The sequence below is a fragment of the Electrophorus electricus genome, chromosome 14 (genome assembly GCF_041902795.1).
Source record: "Electrophorus electricus isolate QZ-2024a chromosome 14, ASM4190279v1, whole genome shotgun sequence".
Lineage (NCBI taxonomy): Eukaryota > Metazoa > Chordata > Actinopteri > Gymnotiformes > Gymnotidae > Electrophorus > Electrophorus electricus.
The window spans coordinates 23,037,501-23,049,569 of record NC_137510.1 but is presented as its reverse complement, the minus strand read 5'-3'; the positions used below and the strand labels follow the sequence as shown (position 1 = coordinate 23,049,569).

The window sequence follows — 12,069 nt, the reverse complement described above, 5'->3', positions numbered from 1 at the left end:
TTGGGACGGGGTGTAAAGGGGTGCTCATAACTATGCATTAATCTGAGTAAATGAGTTCATTTCTAGGGGTAAAATATGTCAGTGGCCTTCTCACATGAGGTTCAGGTGTACAGATTTAGTTCAGTGACCCGGGTTGCACTAGATCGGTTTATTTTAGTTAAATTGCAGACAACTCTGTGTTATTAATGGAGAAACGAACACATAGTGTCCAGATATTTTGAGAGACGGATGTGGCAACAGCTCTACTGGGACGTGTGCTCGTTACCTTAGTTATGGAATTTTACTTCTGTTCTTTAACCCTTTTGTACATCCATCAGGCCAGACTATTTCTGTCAGATTCTGGAAAAGTTTGAGAGAGTATGCTCCTGGCATATTTTTAAAAAGTTTGCGTAGGTCTACATTCGGTTACTTTCATTATGGAGACAGCATCTGGGCAAACTGTCAAAGTGTTGCCAAGGAAACTGCAGGAAGGGGGAAAGACTTAAAAATACAGCTCAGAATACCTGCTTTCATGCGCAGTTTATATTACTTTAGGTATGAGTCTTCTCCTGAGAAAAGTGTTCCAGCTGTTCCACAAACATGTAGTGCCATTATTGATTATTGATTATTGACTATGACGATCCCTGGGTTGGCCCATGTTACCCTGACTGGGAAACCGGGGCTCAGGAGCACACATTCAGAGGCCAGTGGAAAATATAGAATACAGAATATAAAGCAATAACCTAAATGAAATATTGTGACTCTACATCGTGGCACTCACCTTCTTATTAGCTGGAGAACCTTTATTAGATGTGTAGGAGGACCTAACTTGTAACTCAAAAATAACAAGCTGTAGCATTAGCACATCTGTTATATTTTGTTCAAGTAAATTAGTCAGTATTTCCTAGTATAGTACAGGGCTTCTAGCTCATTAGATACTTACTAAGACATTTAAGAGTTCAGTTTACTCCATCCAAGCAGCATAAGAGCTTAAGAGTGCTGTGGCCCTCCAGAACCAGTGAGTAATAACACTGATATGGTTTATTAAAGATCATCACTAAAGTGATTGCTTCAGATAGACTTTATGCATGCCACAAACCAACCCTCCATCCTCTTAAGGGGTCTTGTTTCTGATGTCTAGATTGCGTCTCCACGAAGGCAAAGTGATCAAAGACAGGAGGCATCATCTGCGCACATACCCAAACTGCTTTGTGGCCAAGGAGCTCATCGACTGGCTGATAGAGCATAAGGAGGCCCCAGAGAGGGACACAGCTATCAGGATCATGCAGAAGCTGCTGGACCAGAGCATCATCCATCATGGTGGGTTGGTCTAGAGGTGCACAGAGCTTCATCCACCATAGTGGGTCTGTCTAAAGATGCACAGAGCTTCATCCACCATAGTGGGTCTGTCTAAAGATGCACAGAGCTTCATCCACCATAGTGGGTCTGTCTAAAGATGCACAGAGCTTCATCCACCATAGTGGGTCTGTCTAAAGATGCACAGAGCTTCATCCACCATGGCGGGTCTGTCTAAAGATGCACAGAGCTTCATCCACCATGATTGCCCTGGAGGTGCAAAGAGCTTCAGAGCAGGGGCATGCACACACAAACACACAAAATATCATGAAGTTTTTTCAGTGGTGGTATATCATTCTGCTTTATGGACAATACATTTTATGAGCCTTTAGTCACTCTCAGCTTTAAATATTAACCTTTGTTTTGTCTTTTGCAGTTTGCGATGAGCACAGGGAGTTTAAAGATATGAAGCTGTTTTATCGTTTCCGAAAGGACGACGGCACTTTTCCTCTGGACAGCGAGGCCAAGGTCTTCATGAGGGGCCAACGGATATATGAGAAGTAAGAAAAGTAAACCTTTTTCTGAAGCTGACGTTGAAAAAAACAGGCTGTTATCGGATCAGGTTTGTAAGCCCTCTCTGCTGTGTGCTTTTCAAACCGAGCTCAGTGTTTTTGTTTTTCATCAGCTTTTTGGTCCTCTCCAGTAAATTAACAGTATCCATAGAAACAGAGCAGATGACATGAGTTCTTGCCAGATGGATTCATTAACCAATGGCTGCTTCACCTGCGTACAGTTGCCTGTTAATGTACTCCCCCCTCAGACTTCAGCAACTGCTCGATTGCAACATCCTGTTGTGTTGATGATATCTTCTTGGCTTTTTTTAGCCTCTGAGTACGGATAATTTCTCCACTCAAAACATGCTGAAACCAGTGGTAGTGGAGCTGCAGTGATGGTGGGGGTGACGTTTATGACTGCTGCCCTGGGAAATGCTTGTAACTGAATGCTCTCTACTTTTTTTCTAAGTAGACGACCTTTGGCACACATTTCTGAGATGTTTCCCTAGTGGTGATGGAAGACATAGGTTCAAAGGAGTAATAATGGCTTTTTAACTTTACAAGCTTCTGAAACCCGATGACAGAGTTGCAGTCACACACAAGCTGAGTTTGTGAACAGCTGACCTTTGGCCCAATTGCAGCTTTCACATTTATAGTAATACCTGAGTTTATAGTTATCCAAGCACAGACTATTGCACTTCAGAAGACAAATGATGAAGCCGTCAGAGCTGGGCTGAGAGTTAAGGGGCTCACAGAAGATACAGGGCTCATCCAGGCTTCATCCTGGACTCACCCTAGTCTCATCCTGGACTTATCCTGGCCTCATCCGTGTAGCTCTCTGCCTTTGCCAGAATGTCCAGCTGCTCAAATCACCAGCATGGCCTTCTGCTGCACCTCCTGATCAGAAGCTCCACTCCACTTACTTCTGTACTCACTCTCCCTCACTTTTCCACTTGCTCTTCATCTCCTCCATTCACCCCTCCACTTGCTGTTCTACTTTCCATCTCAGAAAAGCGTGTCATTTCCGCGGATGGCCCTGGCAACTGGGCTGAGAGTCTGTAATCGCTTGACAAGCTGGCCGTTGTCCAGCCAAGATTAGTCACTGTAAACCATCGCCTGTCAGTGTTTATCCCCCTGCCCCCTGCAATTCATCTAGGTCTGTGGTCAGGCGATCAATTTTGGACCTGAGGTCACCTCCACCATGAATGTATCGATGAGAGACAAATAAATGGTCATAAACAGTGATCTGTGTCCCTTGTGCATTTTGATCTGCTCATATAGATCTTTGGAATGCAACTATATTGCTTAACATTCGGGTTTCTGTGTAGTTCACAAACCACACCCCAAAGGTTCACTACAGGAAATTAACCATGTCGTAGCAAACAGGGGCATGGGAAAATTATAGTAGCTCTGTTTCGCATGTATGTAAGTTAATGACTGCTCAGAGAATAGAGACATTCTAAGATGCCTGTACTTCTCTTCAACAACTGTTGCGAAGCAGAGCTGCTGCTTGCTGGTACAACCAATGATTCACTATACTGAAGCTTATCCTAAAAACACATGACAGAGCAAAGGTGCCAAAACAGTTTGTGCTATCACTAAACAGGCAGCAGTTCTACTCTGAATGACTTTGCAAGGGTACAGTTAGGAGCCTGCTCTGGGATGAGAGGTTCAGCCTCAGGCTTGGGGCTGGGCTGCATGGTGAAGAGCTGTAGAGCGGCAAAACAGCGTGGAGGAGAGCTGTAGTTTAGAGCAGGTCTGTGACCTACAAAACTGTGGAGGAGAGCTGTAGTTTAGAGCAGGTCTGTTAGCTACAAAACTGCGAGGAGGATAGCCAGAGTTTAGAGCAGGTCTGCAGAGGATGTGCCCTGTGTAAGGTCAGCCTTTAAGATCTGATTGCACAGCTGTGGGTCTGATATCCCAGTAGGTCTAGAGTCACGCAGGGACTCAATGTTCACATGTAGAGCTTATTTGTGATAAGGGAGACCATATTTATAACGCTGGGAGAGGACTGATACAGAGATAAGATTACATGAGGTGTATGTGCCTCATGTAATCTTATGTGTGTCCTATTTAAGTCATCAGTGTTTTATTTAGTTTGTATTTTTATTACACACAGTGCATACATAAGATATTCTACATCAGAACAGCATTTTGGAAGTAGAGAATGTCACAGCTCCTATGATTGACCATCAAGTTTCCAGCTATGAAAACAATTGAAAATTTTGACGTTCTAATAGGGTTTTATTTTAACAGTTCATTTTAGCAGCCTTGTGGATTCTGCCTAGTTACTTTAAAATAATAAATACTCAAGTACAAGTAAAACTAGCCATTTAAATTATTACTTAAGTAAAGAAGTATCTGTTAAAAAGACTACTCAAGTAGCGAGCTACTTCATTGGAACTCATAGTAACACTGGGCAACAGCTATAAACTCAAATATGTGGTCCTCATAGTTCTTTTTATGCTGATTTCAAAGGTGTTTCTCTTAGGCATGGTTTTAAGTGAATATTGCAATGAATATATATTACTTATTCATAAATAAGGCTGTTAGTCCACTTAACATGTAGAATCTTGCGCAGGTGTAGGATTTGACCTGTATCCCTCAGTGTCCAGTAGTAGTCTGCCAACAAAGAGGGATTCCACGTTCCTTGGTATTGAATAGGCCTACTTATACATAAAGATATGTGAATATAATTGATTGTAAACTATTTGCCCTACCTAAGTAGCACATTTATAGACTAGTCTACTAAATTCCATACATATAGGTGCAAATATAATGGAACAACATCAAAAACTATGTTGTTAGAGAAATTCTGAAAACATATTCAGTGTGCAGAAATGCATAATAACAGCTGTTTTTCTTTGATCTGCGTCTTTGTCCTACTTGGTTAATGTGTTATGTTTAAGATACATGTGGTTTTTCTTATTGGCTAAATATTATGCATATAACATAAGTCACAAGCATTGAATTTGGTGCTCACTTTGTGATTAGTACAGTTTCTGGTAATATCCTGAGCTCTTGCCCAAGGTAACTTGCTAGAAACTTTACTTTCTGTTATATTTGCATTGCAATTAGGCAACCGATTAGTCAACTGGCTACTTAGCTAGATATCCTAAGTTGCCTAGCTAGCATCTATGCCTATACTGTATGTGCGCGATAGAAATATCAGTATATAAAATCACACTTTACTTTCATATCAAGAATGCACAGCAGGAGAGAGCACACATTGTTCACACATAGATATGTAAGCCTTCAAAAAAATAATATATAGCATGCATTTGAGTGCCATGGCAGGAACTGTGCCAGTGATTATTTTTAGGGATTTCACCTACCCTCCCACCTCTAATAATAATAATAATAATAATAATAAAAATGTTCTATTTATAAGGGCCTTTCAGGAGACTCAAGGACACTACAATAGCAAATGAAAACATGATAAGAATTATAAGGTTAAACAATAATAATAAAATGACAACAGTAGATAAATGAAAATAAAATTTGAGATGAATATATGGTAAAAGTTACAGTAATGAATGACAGGACAAAAACAAAACTGATCAAATAAAGCAGTGAGGCAATAGAAATGAAAAGGATTTTCAAATCAGCAAATTCAGTCTGAAAGAGAAACATTTTTAAAAGCTTTTTGAAGGTGGATAGTGATTGGAGGTGTAAGGGGAGGGAGTTCCATAGCTTTGTGGCTGCAATGCTAAAAGTTATGTCACCATACGTGCGTAGTTTGCCAGGAGCAACAGAGAGCAAATGAACATCGGCAGACTTGCGCGACCTTGAGGAAATGTGTCTGGACAACAGAGCAGAGAGGTAATCAGGAGCCAGACTGTGTAAAGATTTAAAAACCAGGAGTAAGATTTTATAATGTAAGCAATAATGGACCAGGAGCCAGTGTAGGTTTTTTAACTTGTGGGTTATGTGTTCCCATGATCTGGAGTGCATGAGAACTGTTATTGCTGAATTCTGCACGTATTGGAGCTTCTTGAGAAGACTAGCAGGGAGCCCAACCAGAACGGAGTTGCAGTAGTCCAGTTTGGATGTAATAAAAACACAAATTAGAGTTTCAGTCTGGCGCTATATTTAAGATGGAAGAAAACAATTTTGCTGATGTTATTAATGTGGGCTGGATTACCGTAGCAGTTTGTCATTTTGGTGGAGAGGAAGTCAGCCTTAGCCTTATGCAGGGCAGGTTTATAGGAGAGAATGTGGTCCTCATAAGCAGATGCAAGAACTGTCAAGTTAGTTTTCTAACTAGAGTGCTCCAGTTGATGACTGCTTTCATTAACCTAAGTTCAGAGGCAAGCCACGGGGCAGGGTGATGGCTCACAACTCGTGTACAAAGAGGAGTATGCTGGTTAAGCACAATTGAGACCAGATATTCGCTTGGTTGCTGCCAGGTTTCAGACAGCAATATGAAGTCAATATTACAATCCAGTATGACGTCCGCGATAAACGTTGCTTTGCTGTTCATAGAGCAAACGTTGAATAAGGCAAACTTTGTGTTCATGTGCACAGAAGAAACAAGAGTCAGGCTAGTCAGTAGTTCTAGGTAGTTGCAACAGTGATGAGTGGTCAACTGATCACTGAGCAGTAGAGCGACAACAATTTGGGCTCCATATGCGAGGGATACATTCAGTTCCAGGAGTGACATAGTTCACAGAATCTGAAGGGCTGCAGTGTAAGTAGCATGGATGACGAACTATCCCAAGGTTGACACAGTTAAAAAACACTACAGGAGGAAGCCTGTAGTATCTGTCCTTAAGATGAAGCAGTTCAGGAGCAGTATAGGAGATTGCCATGTTGAGTAGCAAAAACACTTCAGAGATGTTAATAATCCAGTGATAAATTCACAGATAATCCCCAGGATACACACTGCAGCCGCCGTAGAGCACAGCCACATAAACGCTCAGACACAGCCAGGTTGGATAAACAATGTTAGCCTACAGATCCCAGTCCCCAGCAACTGTCAAGACAGGCAGTTGTGTCTACTTGTCATGCCAAAATAACCACACAACATGCGAGAGAGTGAGAACTTACTTGCATGAAGTAGGTTAACGCCAGTCAGGAATGTGAAAAGGGAAAGCACATGTTAGGCTGTTTCAGCGTGAGTGCAACACACAGCAGTCAAAGAATCCTGCAGTGCAGCCATATAAAGTTGAGTTAGTGACGTTCAACCAGTATGTCACAAGAAAAAAGTGAGGCCATGCATCCTATTATAAACTAAAGAGAGGCGTTCATGAGATTCTGTGTGCATAGAAGTAAACAGGGTTGCAATTACTTTGCCCAGGTTTATTTGACATTAACATTAGCTAGCCTTGCTAGCTCACTAGGTTATTTTAGATAACAGCTAACTGTTGTCCACCACTGAAGTCACTTCGCCACTTTCTGGAATTTCCGGAGCAACATCGGGTTTTTCCATCATTTCGCTTGAAATCATAATTCTTTTTAAAGAAACGAACATATTATTTTCATTTTAATTCACATATACTTTTTTTTTTCAGTAGCAAAGATAATGTGAAATCTTCAGAGAGGTCTATTAGGTGGTGCCTAGCCTTTAAAAGCTTTTCTGGGAGGCGTCCCTAATATCCTCTGTGTGATCTCTAAAATTTAAAGAAGCCCCCATCCCCTGCTGCTTTATTTTCTGTACTGAGTGACTTGCATGTTTAGCTTGTGTAACATGCTAATCTAAATCCCCCACTGTGCACTCTTCTTACTTACTACTTATGAACCGAAAGCTGTTTATTAATTTATCGGTTAATTGATCAATTATTTGATTAATCTCATTAATCTCAGTGGTATGTATTCAGGTTGAACATTATGACAAATCACATTATGACAAATCACAGGTGTTGCCACGTACTGCTCATTCAGGCTTTTAATATGTCTACTCTTTGCTGTTAATAATGATTCATGTCTGCAGTTATAGTAATTCTAAAACTAATTACACTTAGTATTTTAATTATAGTAATTCTAAAACTAATTACACTTAGTATTTTTCTGTTTGGCCTTATGTCAGTGGATGTGTGTTCCCAAAGGGGTTGTTGTTTTAGTCAGTTTATATACATTTCCCCTTGGCTAAATATTTCATCACAGCCATGCAAATGACTTATTTATCTCTCTCTGTTGACTCACTAATGGCTGTGTCATCAAGCCATATTACAGAGTGGATGTGCCAAAACTTCCTGCAGCTAGATAAAACGGCATTACTTTACTTCATTTGGGAACAAAAATGAGAGGCATAAAATTGCTGTAGGTCTTAACAGGTATTTAACAGAACGGATGCATAATTAAACAACATGACTTTTGATCTTTATTCATGACAAAGCAATTACTAAATCATAAGTCTATCATCTCGAAAATGGAAACAAAATGTAAGACTTCTTGTCAAAAACCAAGTATCTTCTCTATGAATTTATTTTCGGTGAGGTTGATTATTCTTACTGGTTTTATTTGAAACAAAATTCTGATTATGACTTCCTATTGGTTACAGAATTCAGTCCAATGTACATTACTTTAAACTGTGTGCACAATTATTATGCAAGAGACTATTTTGACCATATCATCCTTTCTATGCATATTTTCCAACTACAAGCTGTATAACCTTGAATGCCTATTGTATTTTAAGCAATTCAGGTGATGTGTATTTGTGTAATGAGGGAGGGTGTGGCCTAAGGAGATCAATACCCTTTATCAATGTGTGCATAATTATTAGGCAGCTTCTTTTCCTCAGGCAAAATGAGCCAAAAGAGATTTAACTGACTCTGAAAAGTCGGAATTGTAAAATCTTTCAGAGGGATGCAGCACTCTTAAAATTATTGGGGTGTGATCACAGAACCATCAAATGTTTTGTTGCAAATAGTCAACAGGGTTGAAAGAAATGTGTTGAGAATAAAAGCACAAATTAACTACCAAAGATTTGAAAAGAATCAAACATGAAGCCACCAGGAACTCATTATCCTCCAGTGCTGTCATATTCCAGAACTGCAACCTACCTGAAGTGCCCAGAGGTACAAGGTGTTCAGTACTCAGAGACATGACCAAGGTAAGGAAGGCTGAAACCTGAGCACCACTGAACAAAACACATAAGGTGAAATGTCAAGACTGGGCCAAGAAATATCTGAAGACTGATTTTCAAAGGTTTTATGGACTGGTGAGGTGAGAGTAACTCTTGATGGACCAGATGGATGGGCCCGTGACTGGATCAGTAACGGGCACAGAGCTCCACTTCGACTCAGATGCCAGCAAAGTGGAGGTGGGGTATTATTAAAGATGAGCTAGTTGGACTTTTTCAGGTTAAAGACGGACTCAAAGTCAACTCCCAAACCTACTGCCAGTTTTTAGAAGATACTTTCGTCAAGCAGTTGTACAGGAAGAAGTCTGCATCTTTCAAGAAGACCATGATTTTTCTGCAGAACAATGCTTCATTGCATGCATTGAAGTCTTCCACTGCGTGGCTACCCAGTATAGGCTTTAAAGATGAAAGAATAATGACATGACCCCCTTCCTGACCTGACCTAAACCCTCTTGAGAACTTGTGGGCCCTTCTTAAACAGGAGATTTATGGTGATGGAAATTGTGGTTACTACTGCACAAAAAGTTGACCGTCAAGAGATTAAGAAACTGGAAGGCTTATGACTGTTATTGAAAAGAAAGGTAGCTATATTGGTCACTTTTTTCTTCTTTTTTTTTTAAATGTTAGAAATGTTTATTTATGTATTTTGAGTTTACTTATTCTTACATGAAAATAAACATGTGAGATGGGGAAATTTTCTATTTTTCATTTAGTTGTTTAATAATTCTGCACTAATAGTTGCCCAATAAATATGCACACATAGATATTCTCCTAATAAAGCCAAAACCTTTGGAAAGTTTTACTTTCTTTAATATTCAAGTTTGACGTTTATTAACATTTTGGGTTGACTGAGATTTATTATTATGTAATTTATTATTATTATTAAGTTATTCCTCACAAATACAACTTGCCTAATAACTGTGCACACTGTATATGAATTGCTAAATGTACTGTATCAGTCTGATCTGCTGAAGAAAGATAATGTGAGCAGGACTCTCAGATTATAGGGAGTTTATCAGAGATGAAACTAACAGAGAGGAAAAAAACTAACACATTTAGATTCTATGCTGCTCTTAGATGGAACCTAGTGTCAGAGAATCTTAGAAGTGCCTGGACATTAGACATTTTTAAATGAAGACTGATAAACTGTCAGACATAGTAATGTACCACCAGTCAGTTCCTTTTACCTTCTGTATTTTACTTGATTTTATGCACTTTATTCCATTATATAATTTTTTAATTTATTTAATTTCAGATTGCTTATTTTAATCAATTGTCATTTTCAAATCAGTTGTCATTTACACTTTTGTTTTTTAAAGCACTTTGGAAACATCTGTCCTTGCTGACATCTTGTATCTTATTTGCATTCTGTAACCTAGCGTCCTCTCTTTATATCAACATTATATATTTAGAATCTTCTCTTTTTTGTCAAGGTTGATGAACTCTGAAAACAACCTGATTCAGACTCGGGAGGAGGAAGGCGTTGCCTATGAGCGGACGCTGGTGGCCTCAGAATTTGTTGATTGGCTCTTGCAAGAGGGGGAGATCGCCAGTAGGGAGGAGGCGGAGCAACTTGGGCGGAGACTGCTGGAACATGGCATCATACAGCATGGTTAGTGAAACACACTATGAGGCAATCTGACTCTACTCTTGTTTAACCAGCACCTTTTATCTGGATGCACTTGTTTGTAAAGATGATTTGATATGTCTGACTGTGCATAGCCCAGTTCTGCACTGCTAAATGAGTCTTTCAAATGTGTAGTTTAATGAATCTTCACAATGATGGGGTGATCCTAGCTATACAAATAAAAGTGTCTCTAATGATTCTGTTGCTAAATATACCAAAATAAATATATCTGTTCATTGCTGACTCCCTAAATAGTTTCTTGTGGGTTCCCATAATTGAGAGACAGATTACATTTAGTCATGGTCCAGTCTTACAATTTTAGACTAGCTCTCTCTGAATAACTTGTGCTACTGAGTGAACCTGAAAGGCACATTTTATAGTCTTATGTGCAACTTGTGGTCAAGAAACACTAGCTTCATTATTTTACCCTCTTCTGCTCACTTAGGACTGGCTAAGTAGTCAGAGCACTTTAAAAGTGTTATTTATTTAACCCCTGAAATTCTGAGAACCAACTACAGTGTCAAGATTTTTATTAACCACACTTATGGTTAATAAACCACACATCTTTTTTATTTCAATGTAGTTAATGAATAATTCACATCAGTTACTAAATAATACACCTTAACATTAGTAACTGAATACTAAGGTTGGAGTTTAAAAGGTTAACACAACTCTCCTTTTACTCTAAAGCAGTAATTTAAAGGATTTGGCATTTTGAAGAATCATCAATAAACACATGTCTTTAAGACATAAGTGGACATAGAGTTAAAAGAAGTAAGGTACATATCCAGGTAGAGAACATGGCATAGTAGAATATATGTAATTGCAGTTAATAAATAATGGGCTAGTGACACATTTTTCTGGCTCTGAACAGATGTTTCTGTTCACTTTAAAATTCATCCTGCTAATGCCATCTGCAGTCACACCATCCGTAAAGACAAGTGAGACAGTTTCACTGGTAGCCACATACTGCTATGCCACTGTTCCTCACAGAGGAGACCGTATGATATGGCTTATGAGTGGTTCTCATTTTTCCTCAATCCATTGCTCTGATACAGATGAATCTGTCTCCCCTCTGGCTATAACACTTTGCTTTGCTCTACAGGCTTTTTTTGATGGACTTTTTGATGCCTGTCTGGTCTTGAGGTGTGGCCAGTGTGGTAAACCCTCATAGGTGTTCTTCTCTTTATAGTAGACACATCTATGCCTACATCCTAAATAGTGCTTTTGAGCTGTTTAATAGTTTCCCTTCATGATTAAAATTGCTCTTCGGTTCTCCATTACGGTGGCTCTTCATGGCCAGGTAGTTTGCTATCGTCAAGCTCAGCAGGAAATTCTTGCTTATTAACAGTGTATACAAACAGTTGAAATTGGTTTGGTCTCACCTCTGACTGATTAATTTTCATTTTTCAGCCTCACGATGGTCTGCTTCAGTAGCTTTGACAGGTTTTTTCATTTTGATTTTGAGAGACCACAGCAACAGATGCCAATGTAACATCTAGAATTAAATTGGCAACTTTTGTTAGCTC

At 39.4% G+C, this 12,069-nt stretch overlaps 1 protein-coding gene across 10 annotated transcripts in view; it reads left to right on the top strand.

The window, feature by feature from the left end:
* Positions 1-12,069, top strand: part of deptor (DEP domain containing MTOR-interacting protein) — a 29,670-nt gene that overhangs the window by 3,065 nt on the left and 14,536 nt on the right. For 9 of the 10 annotated variants that reach the window (XR_014116810.1, XM_026999074.3, XM_026999072.3 and 6 more), the window contains 3 exons: positions 1,121-1,299; positions 1,712-1,835; positions 10,347-10,525. Coding sequence is in view for 9 of the 10 variants with exons in the window: in XM_026999074.3 (XP_026854875.2) it covers positions 1,121-1,299; positions 1,712-1,835; positions 10,347-10,525 (482 nt within the window). In the remaining variant the exon portion in view is untranslated. Of the gene's footprint in view, positions 1-35; positions 998-1,120; positions 1,300-1,711; positions 1,836-10,346; positions 10,526-12,069 lie in introns of those variants that run through there. The other variant, XM_081695718.1, reaches the window with a different exon arrangement.